The sequence below is a fragment of the Onychomys torridus genome, chromosome 16 (genome assembly GCF_903995425.1).
Source record: "Onychomys torridus chromosome 16, mOncTor1.1, whole genome shotgun sequence".
Taxonomy (NCBI): domain Eukaryota; kingdom Metazoa; phylum Chordata; class Mammalia; order Rodentia; family Cricetidae; genus Onychomys; species Onychomys torridus.
In genome coordinates this window covers 39,376,129-39,392,503 of record NC_050458.1, presented here as the reverse complement: position 1 = coordinate 39,392,503, position 16,375 = coordinate 39,376,129, and the positions used below count along the sequence as shown (strand labels likewise).

General features: G+C 55.8%; 1 protein-coding gene across 2 annotated transcripts in view; it reads right to left on the bottom strand.

Moving 5' to 3' along the window:
* Positions 1-16,375, bottom strand: part of Ptp4a3 (protein tyrosine phosphatase 4A3) — a 31,440-nt gene that overhangs the window by 4,299 nt on the left and 10,766 nt on the right. Inside the window, exons 1-2 of one of the 2 annotated variants that reach the window (XM_036209130.1) lie at positions 5,204-5,383; positions 1,670-2,584 (exon numbers count right to left, since the gene is read on the bottom strand). In XM_036209130.1, the coding sequence (XP_036065023.1) occupies positions 1,670-1,774 (105 nt within the window). In that variant the 5' untranslated portion in view covers positions 1,775-2,584; positions 5,204-5,383. Of the gene's footprint in view, positions 1-1,669; positions 2,585-5,203; positions 5,384-16,375 lie in introns of those variants that run through there. The other variant, XM_036209129.1, reaches the window with a different exon arrangement.

The following is a 16,375-nucleotide window of genomic DNA, read 5'->3' as shown; positions in this document are numbered from 1 at the left end:
CCGAAGGGTGGCCCAGGCCTCAGACAGCCTCCTTACGTCTGCACTGCCCTCCATTCCTGGACTGCAAGAGAGGGCTCCACAAAGGCCCTCCGGAGTCTCCAGCAAGCAGACCTCAGGGGTTCGGAGTCAGAGTCAGCAGGGCGGCACCAAACACCACTGGGGAAAGCCCCATCCTTCAGAGGAAAGTTCACTCAGCTCACAGCCAACATGGGGTATTTATACACACAGCCCCAAGCAGGGCCAACCCCCACCTACCTGCTCCCAGTGGATATTTTGGGAGTGGTGAGGAATGACTGGGTCTTGCTGGCCATGTGATGGGGACACAAGACACAGCAAGGCCAGGACCCTACTATTCTGAGAGTGTAAGAAGACTGAGGGAGTGTCCACCTCAGCCACCAGAGGGACGCTGCAGAGTCCATCAAGGAGAACTCTACCACTCAGCTCAGTCCCACCCCTACTCACACCCTGAACCCTCATCCTGCTTACACTCTGATCCCTGCCCTTAGCATCCACTGAGCCTTGATTCTACTCACATGCTGCTCTCATCCGGGTCACACCTGAGCCCCTCTCCTGGCACTCACAAGTGCTTTTTTTTCCCTAGTCCCTCCTTGGGTCCTGCTGTTAACTCTGAAACGTCTCAACTTCGAGAAGGGGTAGGCTCTGAAAGTAGTACCTCATCCTGGTCACACACTGAGCCCTCATCCTGCTTACACGCCGATCCCTGACCCTGGTCACACACTGAGCCTTGATTTGGGTCAGTAAGCCCTCATCCTGGTCACACACTGAGCTCTCATCCTGGTCATGCACTGGGCCCTGATCCTCCTCACACCCCGGCCCTTATCTTTCATCCTGGTCCCTCAGCCTTCATCCTGGTCACACACTGAGCCCTTGTCCTGGCCACTCACGGTGCTTTTTTTTCTAGTCCCACATCAGGCCCTGCTGTTATCTCAAGGTCCTCAACAGTGAGAGGGGCCGTCTTTCCCGGCATAGCACCCAACTATGTGTCCGGGGGTCCAGGTTCCCTGACACAGGGTGTCCATTGTCCTTCCTCTATGCATCCTTTCCTGTTTGGATACCCAGAAGCCCACGGGGCTTAGCTCATGCCACAGAGGAGAAGACTGAGAATCTAAAGCCATGAAAGTCTGTTCCACAAACTGCCCGGCACTCAGCTGCAGGTTCCGCAAGCAATTCCAGGCCTGCGTAAAGATCCCTGCATTGGGTCCCCAGGAGGCCATACTGACAGCCTCCACCTCCTCTCTTCTTCTATGTGAAAAACACCTGGTCACATCTGGGGGTGAAGTGAGGGTGGCTACAGACAACAGACATCTGTAGACTCCCCCACATGTCACCTCCCAGCGACAGCAGTCACTTTCCTGACCCCAAGGCTTCCTGGAGCTTGAGCCTGTGGACTGAATGAGCCATGCGGTGGGTAGCCCCTCCAGCCCTTCTTCCACCTGCCTGTCCCCAGGCCATTTCCCCATTAGCCTCTTTCTTGCTCCGTTTCTGCAGAGACCAAGGTCACCCAGAGTCTGGACAGCCACAGCTTAGACAATGCCCCGTGCCCACAAGCCTGAATGCAGGCAGACCTCCAGAAAACCCAGCTGATCACCAGCACCCATCACACCCCAAGGTGCCCAGGACACCCACCCGGCCCTGACAGCCCACTCACCTCGACGAAAGTGCTCAGGGTGGCATTGCTGGGGTTGTGCGTGATAAGGAAGCGCATGTTCCGGTAGCTCACCTCCACAGGCGCGGGCCGGTTCATGCGGGCCATGCCTCCTCCGGGGACCCAGAGAGGACCAGCCAGCAAGGGCTGCAAGGGGGGTCCCCCAGCCCCCCACACCAAGTCCAGTGAGATCCCCGTGCTTGTCCAAAAAAAAAAAAAAAACAAGAAAAGACTTCTTAAAACCTCGTCCCCACACCCCGCACAAATATTGTGCAAATACTTGGGAGAAGAAGAGGAAAGCTGCCCGGTGGTTGATAATTCCAAAAGAAAACCCAATTCTAAAAAAGAAAAAGAAAAGCAACAAAACCCCCTCCCCCCGTAAGATGGACAGCTCCAAAGTCCTGTCTCTCAGAGTGGAGTAGTTACAGAGAGGCAAAATAAAAATAACAACAACCCAAAAAACTGAGCAAAGAGAACTTCAAGTTGGTGACTCTGGCTGCAGAACACTGTCCTCTATGGGGCCGTCGCTGGGGACACCGCCTCTGCATGGGTGGATGGAGGAGAGTCCCCTTTGCTCAGAGCTGGGCTCCAGCACTCAGGACCAAAGGGAAAATGAACTTGAACTCAACCAACTCTGGCGGCCCTGGGACGTGGTGGGCAGGCAGCCTCTGATCCGGGGCGTCTGTCACGTTACCCCATCAGGGAACGGCAAGTCCTGGAGAGGGGCAGCGGGCTCAGGCAGCAGTGCTGGCCTCTGGCCTGGCAGCAGAGGCCATTGGGAGGCAAGGGCAATGGTGAGGGCCAGAGAGGCACGGGCCTCCTCAGCAGCAGCACCCACGATGTTGGGAACGGCAGTAGTTAGAGCTGCCTTCCTGGAGTTCCTCCATCAATCACACACTGGTCTTCAGAAGGCACAGTCTATGGGAGGGGAGAAAGAAATGGGAGGTCCTGGTTGGTCCTCAGATTCTCCATGTGAAAACACAGAAGGACAGAGAGTTCCTGCCAGGGCTGCCCTAGGCCCCTGGGGTGACAGGACAGCCATACACAGCCACCAAGACAGCATGAAGAGGGTATCAGGGTTCACCCCAGGAGCAATGAGAACCCAAAGAAGAGTGTACCCACAGCAACAGAAGCCACCAAGCCTGGTCCCCCATCTCACAGCCCATGAAGACAGTGCGGCTCTTCTCTTGGAACTGCGAGCCACAGCACAAGGCACAAGCTCAGATCGTTCTGCAAGGGCAGGTCTCAGGGACAATGGGTACTGCCAGAGGGACAGGGGGTGAGTGGCCTCAATTGCTACCCCTCGGGCTTTCTGCAATCACCACCCACAGCCACCACTTACTGGGACTTGCCAGGCACTAGAGGTAAACAAGATATTCTGCCCTGCAAGAGACCACAGTCCAAAAGGCCAGCAGCCAGGCTCATGCCAAAGAAATGACAGTGTAGGTGGCCGGGAAGGGGGTCACACCGTGACAGGGACCTGGGGAAGGACACTACTGAAGGACATCAGCCTCAGCCCTTCCATACCATCTCCCCCTCTCCAAATCTACTAGCTGCAAGAGATCAAAAGAGCAGCTAGCCCCCCTCTGCCCCCGCACCTTTCAAGAGGGCCTGGGAGACCCTGGGCACATCACCGGCCTCTCTGGACCCGGTTCCCACCTACACAGTGAGGGATTGAACAAGATGGCCCTACAGTCCCTTAGGCTATGACCCAGTGGTTAGTTGAGCCTGGCCCCCTGGACTCAGCCCCATACCCCACCTACCATTCTTCTGTCCAAATGAAGGCCCCTCCTAGACCCCCACCTGGAAGAATTCTGCCCATACATACCTCTTACCTCTGCCCCAGCACCCACTTTTCCAGCTGCCCACCAGACAAACCAGGCCCTGGGATGCTCAGCCTGGCTGCAGGAAGGGCCCAGGACTAGGACCCTGGACTCCTGCCTCAAGCTGTGGGGACAGGCCCCACTGTCCAAGGCTCAGCTGTACCCGGCAGCACAGGCTCCTCACTCGCAACCTGGGAACAGCTCAGCACTCCACTCCAGGTCAGTGCCACGGCTCACAACTAGTCCTCGCCATCATTTGGACTGGGCAAAGATGGAGGGGCACCTTGTGGGAAGGAGCAAAAAGGAGCCCTGTGCCTGCTTTGCCTGGCCAGGTCCTCAAGAACATGGAGAGCCACGACTAGCCCAAGTATAAGCAAGGAGAGCCTCATGCTATAACACAAACACCTGGGCCTCCTGGGAGGGGCATCCCATGTGTGCACGCTGCAATGCCCTTGTGTGTACAGAAGTAAAGAGAAGGCCCCCAGGAAGCCAGACAACACTGCCAGGCTCCTGTAGGGCTGACTGCACCTACCAGCTGCAGTATGGCAGAGGGGCCGTAAAGCCCTAAGAGTAACAGCCACCGTCTAGTTCTACTACCCACAGTTACGGACTGGCCACCCGGGCAAAGGAAGCCTGAACCACTTATAATGCTCACCCCAGGCCTGAGGGGATGGAGGCCAGGGGTCCAGGTGTAGGTATCTCCAGGCTGGACTGCATCTTACAATTCCCTGCACAGTCCACTGCAATGTGGGCCACACCCCCAAGTGAGGGCAAAGAAGCATGCCCACACAGCATGCCTCAGTCACCTCTAGCCAGGCTCAACCACATGGTGGCTGCCCCCCCCCAAAGAGGCCCCTCCCTTGACACATCACTTCTATTGGATTGAGAAGCTCAGAGAACAAGGAGGGGGCTTCCACCAGATCTCTGCCCTGCCAAATCCTAGCAGGTCTGACCCAAGGCTCGTGGACCCACCAGCCACCTATATCCCCCTAACCCAGTAGCTCCAAATGAAAGCAGATGGCAGAGCTCACCTTGCCTCACAATTGTGAGTCCAGGCACTCAAGCAAGCCACCACATCCTTACCACTCCTCATGCTTATGGACCCTACTGAGGCCTGGGCCTTTCTCTGACTGGCCCTCCTCTATCCTGCCCAGCCTCCTCTAACAGTATCCTAAACTAAGCACTCTGCTGCTCCCAGAACCGGCATGTTTTTCAAGATCAATATTTGTCCGTTTTTGCCAGATGAGGGCATGGGCCAGAGGGGCGTGGAAGGACCTTCTCTGGACACTGGCCAGCCCCCACTGTCCAGCAATACGGGTTTTCTCAACATAGCGTCTAAGAATCGGGAACACTTAAACCCCGGGGAAAAAAGAAGACACAGAGAGGTTCGCAGAGGCCCCACCCTCGAGTGATGGGGTGAGAAGGCATCTGGCTTCAGAAGGGACCTAAAGGAGACCCTGTGTGGCACTCGGAGTCAGGGGTCGCAGTTCGGGACTTTGCGCTGTCAGGACAGGTAAGGTTGCGCCTGGATGGGCTGGGGACCCCAAGGACCCGTGGTGGGGTGTGGTGAGGACGCACAGCTCCCGGACCTCAGCGGGGCTTCCCACCCAGCCCGCCAAGGGAGCCGCCATCCCATGTAGGGCCCGATCCCAGTAGGGGTAGGATCCGGGAGTGTCCTGGAGGCCGGGTCCCCGCCGCCCGCAGCCCGGCTCACCCGCGCCCACAGGAGTGCGGCTGCCTCCATGCGCCGGCCGGCCGGGCCGGGACCCGTGCGCGCGCCCTCCGCAGCGGCGCCGGCTCCGGGCGGATGCTGGGCGCCCGGCGGCCCAGCTATTTATAGCGCCCGGCGTCACGTGGGGGGCGGTGACCGGCGGGCGACCCGACTCGCAGAGGCTCCCGCACCTGCTGCCTAAAGATAGAGCGCCGGCCCGGGCAAACAAAGGCGCGGCCAGCAGAGGAAGAGGAAGGAGGAAGAGGGAGGACCACCGCGGACCAGCCTGCCTTCCCCTCTCTGCATCCTGTTAGGCAGGACTTCCCTCTGCAGAAGAGCCACTGGCCTGGAGGTCCCCTCCCAGCTCTCCAGCCTCGCACGCATTTACTGAGCAGCTACTGTGTGCCCGGGACCACTAGTCCTCACTTCACCTTAAAAGCCACCCCACCCCACACCGTCCCGCCGGCCTACAGCTGGGGAAACTGAGGCACTGAACCTAGGCACACTCCAGAGTCACACAGCAGACCGAGCAGACCTACACTGGTTCATCTCTCTCCAAGGCAACTGACACCCACCCACCCAGCTCTCCTGCAGCCTTCTAGGGCACTGCCCCCAGCAGAACCTTCTCCTAGGCTCCACTGCCTCCACCGACAGAATAGAGTCCCGGTTTTGTCCTGGGGCATCCCCGGCAGCAACCCTGTGCTCTTCAGCCCAAGAATGGAGACAGATGTCAGTCCACACCTGCCCCAATGACTGCATGGCCCTGGGAGCCTTCTGGAACACAGTTTGTTGAGCTCCAGTTCTGAGAATCCCTAGAGGCCTTGCCTTGCTGGGAACCCAGCCCCAAGCTTGGCTCCCAGACAGAGGCTCAGCCTCGCAATCAGTAGCTGGTGCTAGGGAGAGAGGAATGGGCCCTAGTAGGCTGGACCTGAGCCAAGAGAGGGCATCCCCCACCCCATGCTACCAGAGAGCAGTCTCATTAGCCAGCCTGGCACAGCAGTGCCCACCATCCCTCAACTCTTGCCTGGCCCAGGTAAGTAGGGCTCATAGTGTCCAGGCTGGAAGGTCCCACTGGAGCCCCATCCGGCTAACCCCAGAAAGCCAGGCGGCCACATGAGATCCCCAGAAAATACATGCACAGTAACTGCCCTGATTCTGGCTCCCAGTCTCATGATCTCAGCTGCCCCACCAGCTTCCACTCGGACCACAGATCCTGTGCCCACCACAAGGCACCAGCATCCAGCAAGCTCAGAGGAATTGAGTAAACAGTCACCCAGCCAGGAACATGCCTAGGGATCTGGCCACTTGCAGATGTCCTACTGGTCCCATCCCCGAGTGGCTGGGAGAAGGAAGTCATAGACAAACCACCTCTGGTGGCCCACCACAGTGTCCATGTCTGGAAAGGGCCTGGTGTCAGGCCCGGCTATTACTGCATCAGCTAGGGCTGCAAATGGGGCCCCAAGTGTCCCCTCCCCCCCACTAGCTGGGGCCTCAAGCTAGGCCTGGGGGCACCTGCTACAGCTGGCAAGGCCCCAAGCCTTTCGGAGAAGTCTATATATACCACTCCCAGAGCCTTCTTGGAACCCTCCCAGAACACCCATCTCTGGGGCCAGGAGGAGAGACCCTAGCAGGCTCCACCCACACCAGTCCCCAGGAAGCCATCCAAAACTCTTGCATCCCTGTGCCCCACAGCACTAAGGGTGTAACCCCTCACAAAACACCCACCCTAACCCCATGCCACCACCCCCCTCCCCTTGGCCATGTGCCCAGCCCCAGGGAAGGCATCTCTAATGGTAGGAGGGACTTTGCACCCAGCTCCACTCCCCCCACACACACACCTCACCCTCCCACCCAGGCCTGGCACCAAGAAGCTCCTACTTGTTTATGGAAGGAACAAATGACCCAGCGTTCTAGGCAGAGGTCCAGATTGGGGAACCATCCAGAACCTATCATGAGACCTCAGTCCTCGAGGTCTGGGGGGAACCTTAAGGAGAGGACACCCATGCCACCTAATGGCAGCTTCATGCCTTCCCAGAGGCAGCCACCATGTCAGCTGCCCCTTTGCCTCCTGCCTTGGGGGTGGGGGTGGGGGATTCCCCAACTTAGTCCCTCGAAGACTACTTGAAACTATGCACAGGATGGGGACCACAGGAGAGTCTCTGGAGGGCAAGGTGGACAGGGAGGGTTCCAGAGGAGGAGAGCCAAGAGGGAGATAGACATACTCCTAGTGTCTCCATTGACCATCTGCCCTGATGCCCTGCGCCACCCAAGGCCAGTGCTAGCCCTCGATGAGCCTAAGGCCAACTCTACAAATGGACACACTGCCAGAGAGGGAAGCCACCTTCTAAGGTGGTGCCAGCACCCTGTGTGTCATGGAGCCCTTGGGCTGTGACCTGGAAACAGCTGTGAGGAAACAGACCTGGGTTTCCAGCAGGCAGGCATCTGCTGTCCCCACCAAGGCTCAGCCTAAGCAGTGCCCTGGAGGGCAAGGCAGGGATCTGCTGACCCAGGCTCCCTCTGTGGGCACCCTCCTATGTCAGACACCAGCTCTGCCTGCACCACTGCAGACCAAGGGCTGTAACTGTCTGTCACTTCTGAGGGCCGGCAGCACACGGTAATTACCTGATTACCTGGGCCCAGGAAATCATTCATGAGGTCAGCCAGGCACTGTAGGTCTCAAAACTACGTCTGGCCCCCAACGGTCTACCCTCAGCTCTGTGTTCTCTGAAGGCATCCAAGTGGACCTGCCTCCCAGTACCTCAGACTGTCATGGCTGATAGGGGACCCCTCTCCTCCCCCGTCACTTCCCAGGAGCTCAGCTCATGTGAGCCACATGTCTTTCTGCCTTTTACAGTCTGTGACCTCCCTTACGCTAATACAGACCTTGGGACTCTTTCTCGGGAGCAAGGGGAACTGGGTATTCATTCATTCATTCATTCGTTCACTCACTCACTCAATCAGTGTGACAAGCATGCTGAGCACCCTGCTGCCAGTCACAGGGCTGAGCAGGATGGGGACAGGGAAGATGCAGAGAGAACAGTTGAGTTGCCAGTGCCATGGGCAGGCATCACTACTGACTCAGGGTGCCTCAGTTTCCCAGGCTGCCACATACAGAGTTGGGTGGTGCTTTCCCAGGACTGTCTGCTCACAGCTGAAGCACCCTGGACCAGCTCACCCTACCTTCCCCTCTGCAGTTCTTCCCACCAATGCTCTCCCTCATTGCCCCCCATCCCCTGCCCTGGAGCCATGGCCCCTGGCTCTTTTCTTCCTGTGCCTGTCATCAGGTTACTCTCCCACAGAGGAACCCCTAGCAGGAACTCGATGACTCAGTTTCCTGGTCTACAAAGCAGGATGAAGACAGAAACTCAACTCCCTTCCCAGGTCACCAGAAACCAGCAAGCTCCAGGCTGCTCCCACACCCAAAGCACAGCACTGCCTCCTCTCCCACTTCTTCCTACATCCAGGAAGTAGAGGACCACTTGGACCCAGATGTCCCCCAAGGCCATATGCCCTCAACTTTGTCATCTGGCCCCTACCTCACAACATCCCAGCACTCCCAGGAGGCTCAGAACTGCCTGAGGACCCAGCTGCACCAAAAGACAACGGCCATGGTTTCTGCCCCTGACCACCGAGAAGACTTAAGGGACCTCCCAAGTGTCCACAGGCCTCCTCCACAAGAAAGGCTAGTATCACTCACCACCTGGGTCCTCAGAGCTTGCCCTTCACCGGCAGCTAGCTTTATCTCATCGCCTCCAGGCATGTCAGGGGGTGGAGGCAGGAGCCCTGATATGGCAACACCAAGATTCAGCTCAGGGGAAACCCAAACAGGGTAGGGACATTGAGTCCAGGATCACAGCCTGGCACAGTTCTTCCTGCTGAGCGGGGGAGGGGAGAGAGGCGCAGGCAGTCCTCTGGGGACCTCCGATAGCAGAGGCATGGGAGGGTAGATGGCAGGTAATCATGGCCCAATAAGGTGGGTGGCCTGCCTGGTGCAGGCCAGAAATAGAGTCTCAGTTCACCCCCCAAGTGAGCAGCCCCATACCCAAACCACTGGGCAGATATCCCCAGCAGGCAGCAGCCTAGGTTTGGCCTTGGGCCCTATATCTCATCAGTTCCTCATGGGGTCCTCACTTCCTCTAGTAGGAAATGAGAGGGGAAAGCGGACCAGGCCTGTACGCCCAGCCTACCCAAGACCAGCCCAGCTCATCCATGCTCCCTCCTGCTCAGCACTAACCCCCACTCCCCATTCATTCCCCAGGAAGTGGGAACTCCATAAACAAGGGAGGGGCTGCTCCCACCTCTCAAGACAAGCCACTTGCCCCTCCCCAACAAGGATGTTGTTCCAACCATGGTAATGTAAGGAAAGCTGTACTCATGCTTCCACAAATGGACATGCACACACAGAGACATGTTCCATGCGGAGATGTACCACACACCTGCATACCCAGACACACACATGTACATACAGGTATATACACACATGCCTCCACGCAGAGACATGCACACTCAAGGACCTGCACATAGGACATACACAGGCATGTTTCTAGAGGTGGGGAAAGTGATGATCAACCAGGTGCCTGTGCCAGGAGAGTGAATCCATTATCCTGCAGTAGCTGGACCCGCCAGTCTTCAGGAGTGTACAGAGCCTACCACAATGTCCTACCATCAGCCAACAGCCCGTCTTCCACTCTGCCTGCCCCCACATGGCCAGGAGCCTCACACCAAGATATAATGTCACCTTTGCTGCAGTCCAGGTGCACTGGTGGAGCCCACTGGAGGCTTGTACCTCTCCCTGGGGCAGCCTACCTCAGTTCTCCATGGAACACTGTACTCAGAGGGGTCCACTGTGCCATCTATATACACAGATTCCCAGTCCACTCATGCATGAGGAAGGATTACCTGCATTCACACGTGTGACAGGCCGTGAGGGCAGGTGGGAGCCCAGCCCAGTTCTGCATCCCTGGAACCCTAACACGGCCCTAGCTGGGAAGTCCAAGGTTCTTCTAATTGGACGCTGGCTGCCATAAGCCTGTGATTCTAGAGTACTGGGTACTGAGACAGGAATTCTGCAGGTCCAGGATCCCAGTGGGAAGAGCCAAGTTCGAAAGCCCACCACACCTCAGCATAAGACTCACTTCTTCAGTCTTGGCATTTCCCTCCTTGGACTCATCCATGCTGGTGCCAACTCCTGGCATAGTGCCACCCAAGCTGCAAGGCCTCCAAAGACCAGTGCCAATGAGTGGGCATGCCATCCCAAAGGGCACAGACTTTCTTGGACTCACTTGGTGCTAACAGCCCCTGAGGGACGGACCCCACTCTCACAAAAAGCCTCCACCAGGAACACAAGGTACCATCCAGTGGATTTTTTTTTAATTTTTTCAATGTTTATTTTTATTTTATGTGCATTGATGTTTTGCCTACAAATATGTCTGTGTGAGGGTGTCAGATCCCCTGGAACTGGAGTTACAAGCATCTGTGAGCTGCCATGTGGGTGCTGGGAATTGAACCCAGGTCCTCAGGAAGAACCACCAATGCTCTTAATCGGTGAGCCATCTCTCCAGCCCAAGTCCAGTGGATTTCAACAGGCACAACCCCTAGCTGGAGACAAGAGCTGAGTGGGTCCCTGGCCCAAGGATCTCTCTTTTTAGCCTTTTTTTTTTTTTTTTTTTTTTTTTTTTTTTTTTACCCGAGACAGGGTTTCTCTGTGTAGCTTTGCGCCTTTCCTGGAACTCACTTTGTAGCCCACGCTGGCCTGGAACTCACAGAGATCCACCTGCCTCTACCTCCCGAGTGCTGGGATTAAAGTCATGCGCCACCACCGCCCCGCTCTTTTTAGTCTTATTGGCTACCAGGTAAGTCCCATCTATGGGAGTCAGAGGTCCCAAGCAGACACGGAGACCCACACTAAGTGTCCAACACAGCCACTGCCTGATGCCCACCAGGCATTGAGACCACCTGCCCAGCCAGGAGACTGTGGAATCAGGCCTGCCTCCAAGTGAGACACAAACCTAGACTTTGTAGAGTCGTCACAGTGGCGAAAATGAACATGATACAGGTAGGTGCAAGGTGTGTCAATGCTGCAGAAGTTACCTGCCTGCAAGGTGCCAACCCACAGGCCACAGCCCCTCTCCACAAGGAACAAGCTACAGCTCCTTCTTGGGACCCTCCTCCGGGGGTCAAAAATCCCAGCACCACCAGCAAAGAGCCAGCAGCCGGCTGGCCATGTGGCCCTTCCCTCATGTCTAACCCCAACACTGAACACAGCTTCCTTCTCACCCATCCAGCATCCCCACCGACAGATGAAGAATTTTGCTACTGGGTAGAGATCCAATCTCCACCTCCATCTCCATGTAGCCACCTGGGAAGCAGGAAGCTAAGTTAGCCTAGCCTTCTAAAGCAGGCCCCATCAGTAGGCTACCCAGGAAGTTGAGGTCCTCCAGGATGACAGGATGAAGTCTAAGGTCACTGCTACAGGAAGCACAGTAGAAGTCCCTGGCAGGCAACAAATATGTACACCCAGGCCACAGAGTAAGAGACTGCAGCCCAATGGTTCAAAGACACATTAACCAGTGACCAGCTCAGCTCTATCTACCCCATGCTGGCTCCTCTCTGGGCCCATTATCCTGACCATAAGATGAGAGAAACCCAACATCTCTCTGTGTGGTGGTCACATACACCACACCAAATCTCAGGAGAGTCCTGGAAGGCACTCATCACCCCATTTTCTGGATGAAGAAACAGGTACACACAGAGCCAGCCTAGAGTATCACTTCCTATACATTTTTTTCCTTACAGTAGCCAAGCCCACTCATGCATGGCAGGCTCAGACAGTCCATCCCTCACCCCAGAATCTTCTTCATGGGATTCCTCCTCAGTCCCACCCAGAGCCCAGGGCTCTGGGGCCAGACGGGCAGGAGGGGGCGGGTGGTGCTGAAGATCACGTCGGGAGCCAGGGCTGCATGCCAAGGCCCTGGGATGCACGTCAAAGGAGCCCAAGGAGCCGCGGGAAAGAGCTCTGACCTGGCCTCAAGAGGCCATGTCCAAAATAGCTGGCCTTCACGGTGAGACAACTCAGCTTGGCGCACGTAGGCCTCCCGGGCTCCAGCATTGCCAGGCTGGCCAAGAGGTCACAGCTATTTCTGGGCTAGCCTGGTGGTAAGACATGGCCCTGACACCCCCAAAGGGTTAGTGTGGAAGGGACAGCAGAGGCCCAGCTAAGCAAGAAGAGCCTCAGGACACAGATGGAAAAGACCTGGTCACCACAGATCCTTGATGAGCCAAGAGATTGTTGGGGGCCTCACTCCCTCAGGCCTCCCTGTCCACGAGACCTCAGAACATCAGTTTGTTGGTCTCACATTCACCCACTAGCTTCACAGGCCACCACACAGGCCAAGCCTATGCCAGGCACATGGGTGTCAAGGCAGCAGGCCTCCGCCCTGAGACAATGAAGTGGCCACATCATGGGGCGCTGCTGGTTGTCCCCAGATGCTGTGAATCTGAGCTCGCAACAGGAGACTAGTGCCACCAGGCACAAGCATCGCCCAACATACGCACACACAAGCCACACGCCTGGAGGCCACACCCTGGCATAGCCAGTGCTGACCCCTGAATGTCCAGCCTCTGCTGGGCCCTTCTTATCCCCAAATAATGATATGAAGCCCCTGTGACATCATATGATACTTGGGGAAACTGAGGCAACTCGGAAGGACTGGACACTTATCCTCTAGCTCCACCTGAAAGCTTTGAGCTCACGTTCAAAGCAAGCAAGATGCAGATGAGGGCACTTACTCTGGTGACTGCCTCACACCCTTGCCTAGCCTCAGACTTCTGGCTGCAGAACCAATGCCTCACAGAGGAATCCCCAGTTCAGTCCTCTGATGGTTGCCTGCTACCTATCCCTTCCTGTGTGAACCGTGTGACCCTGAGTGGCATCCTCTACCTCTCTGTGCTCTGTCTTTTCTTCTGTGAAAGGAGTGTTCTAGAAGCCTGCTCCTGATGGAGATGCCTTCAGTATCCAGGATCTAAGAGATACCCCACCCCCTTTCTCAGAGCCCTGGGAGCTTTGACTCTGGGCCAGGTGCCCACTAGGGCTGAAGACCCACACTGAGGTTAGTAGTACTCCTCCTGGGTTCTTCAGGACACAGTCTACGTAACTTCTTCCCTGTGGGACTTCTCAGACCCCATACTGGACATGGAGACCTCAGGGGAGAGACAGCCAATAGGCGTTCCAGAGTGTGTCTGACACCAATTTAAGTACGGTGGAGTGATATAGAAGCCCACCCACTAGATAGAGTAGAATGATATAGAGGCAAGAGCAGACTAGTTACTCTATACCCCACATTTGGCTCCCACCTGTTAGGGACCAAGATTTCAGGAACCAAACATGAACCATGGAAAGTACTAGCTAAGCCAGAGAACAAGCCATAAACCCACCACCCTCCCTTAGAGCAGTAACACCTGTTTGCTAACTGGAGGCTCCCAAAGATAAGAACATTCCACAGTCAGGTGCCATGGCAACTGAATGTAAAGAGCATTCCATGGTCAGGTAGCCTAGCAACAGAACAAATGGCCCCTGACCAGTCACCTTAGCAGACTTCTTGCAGTTGCACGACCTGCACGTCTCCCATGTTCTGCACACCTTCCACGTCCCTTCTCCTTCCCTCCTTTCTGCCCCTTCCCCTCCTATGCTATATAAGCCATGTGGAAGAAAATAAAGTTTGGCGGCTTGATCAGAATACTGTCTTGCTGCTGTCTCTTGTGTCCCCTGTCCTGTCATTCGCTCCCACAGGTGGGTCGCCCCCATTGAAACCCCGCTGGCCGGGGCACCCACCCACTCCTGCTGGGACCCTCACTGGTGCCCCTGCCACTGCCTGGTCACCCTACCCAAGCCAGTAGGGCCAACTTCCCATACACATAGAAAGAGTAGGTCATGCAGCAAGTCCTGGGAGGTGGACGTGAACACTGAGCATACTGGACCCAGACAGCCTATGTGGCCTACATAAACACCTTCCCAGGTCCCAGGATTAAAGAGAAATTCCTCCCAGCAGCTGGGTATCAAGTGCAGGTGGGGTTTGCCAGGAGGGACCTTCGGGCATTTGGTGAAGCATCCACATCCTCTGGGCTGCCCTCTCTCCTATGGGTCCCAGCAGGAGTGGGTGGGAGTCACCAACACCAGGTTTGAGGCAAATAGGGGGCCATGCACTGAGGACCATAGAGCAGGAAGGACCTGGTGCCCTGAGAACGGCTCTCAGGGTAAGCTGGGACTTTTGCTCTATTTGGTATCACTGTGGCTGGACCACTCACTTGTCAGCCAGACTCTGCCCAGGCTCCCAGGGATCCAGGGCAAAGCCAGGCAAAGACTTAGAAAGGCAACACTGTTGGCCCTTGGGAACCAGGAGCTAGAGACAAGAGCCCTAGATGCTCATGGCTAGACTCTGGGGAACCACAGGGCAGGCATACAGAAGCAAGTACCTGCACTGGCCACAAGGTCAAAGAACAGGTCCCCCTCATGGTTCCAGGACCCCCTCTATGTTCACTCCAAGTTCCTCAGGCAAGAGAGCAGCAGCCTTGACCCAGCACCCCAGTTGCTAGCACCAAACCTTTGTTATCTGAGGCCTATCACAACCACTAGGCAAAGCCAAGGGCACCTCAGTCCTTTCACAAACCCCAGAAGACATGCTCAGAGAGCCCACAAGCAAGGCTGTTTTCAATGTCTCCTTTCTGATAAAATCTGGCACCGTGAAATTCACCACCATATTTTATTATTTTTGTTTGCTCAAGGCAAGTCTTGCTAGCATAAGCTGTCCTGGAGCTCCCTACGTAGCTGAGGCTGACCTTGAACCCCTCCTACCTCCAGCTCACAAGTGCTGGGATTCCAGGCATGCACCACCACACCTGACTCGTGCTAACCATTTGAGAGCCGATAGCCTCCCTCCAGGTACAGTGTGCCAGGCACAGTGATGAGCATCTGTAATCTCAGCAGTTGGGAAGCTGAGGCAGGAGGGTTTTCATGAGTGTGAGGCAAATCTGGACTACACAATAAGTTTCAAATCAACCTATCCCATGATGCTGTCCAAGACAGCAAGATGGTGATGATGATAGTGGTGATGATGATGGTGGTGGTGGTGGTGGTGGTGGTGGTGGTGGTGATGGTGATGATGGCCTGGAAGATGGTTCAATCTGGAAAGTGTTTGCCACACAAGCAGGAAGACCTGAGTTCAAGTTCAGGCACCCAGTGAGAAGTGTGGCAGCCTGTGTTTGGTTTCCTAGCACTTGGAAGACTGGGAGAGGCCAGCCAGCCTCACCTAATTGATGAGTTCCAGCCAGGGAGAGACCCTGCCTCAGAAAACAAGGTGGATGCCTTCTGAAACACAAACTACACCCAAGACTGACTCCTCTGACCTACACACACACACACACACACACACACACACACACACACACACACACTATAGAAAGCATGCGGTGCCATGGTTGTTAGGACATTCACAGTGTTAGGCAGTAGACAGACATCACCTTTCCCCCATTACAGAATACCTTCATCACTACAGAAACTCTGCAGCCAGGTATGGTGGACACACCTGTAACGCTGGCACCTGGTGGGGGGGGGGGGGGGGGGGGGGGGGGGGGGGGTGTTGGTCAGCAAGATAGCTCAGCAGATAAAGGTGCTTGCTGCAAAACCTGAGTTCAACCCCTGGGCTCCACATGGTGCAAAGAGAAAAACAACTCCCACAAATTTTTCTCAATTAACCAATCAATGATTGAATAAATAAATTTAACTAAAAATTTAGAGGGAATTTTGCTTTTAATCCTAGCACTCAGGCAGGTGGGGCTGGAGGATTGTTGCCAGTCTAGGTACCCAGCAAGACCCTGTCTCCAAATTTTAAAACTTGGAGGGTTTGGGGCTGTAGCCCAGTGGCAAAGCACAGGCAAAGCATGTGTAAGGCTCTGGGATCACCACCCAGCACAGAGAGCACCCACAGCATTCACCTCTTCCCCTGGCCCCCATCTGTGGTTCCCTCTCCTAGGCTTTCCAGTGTAAGCGGCTCTTCCATGGACCCATTGTGCTACCCTTTCCCACTCGAAGATGTCTTCAGAGATCTCTCTCTTCTAGCACGCCAGTGCTTCACTCCTTTTATTAGTTGAATCACATTCCACTGCAGGAACACATCATAT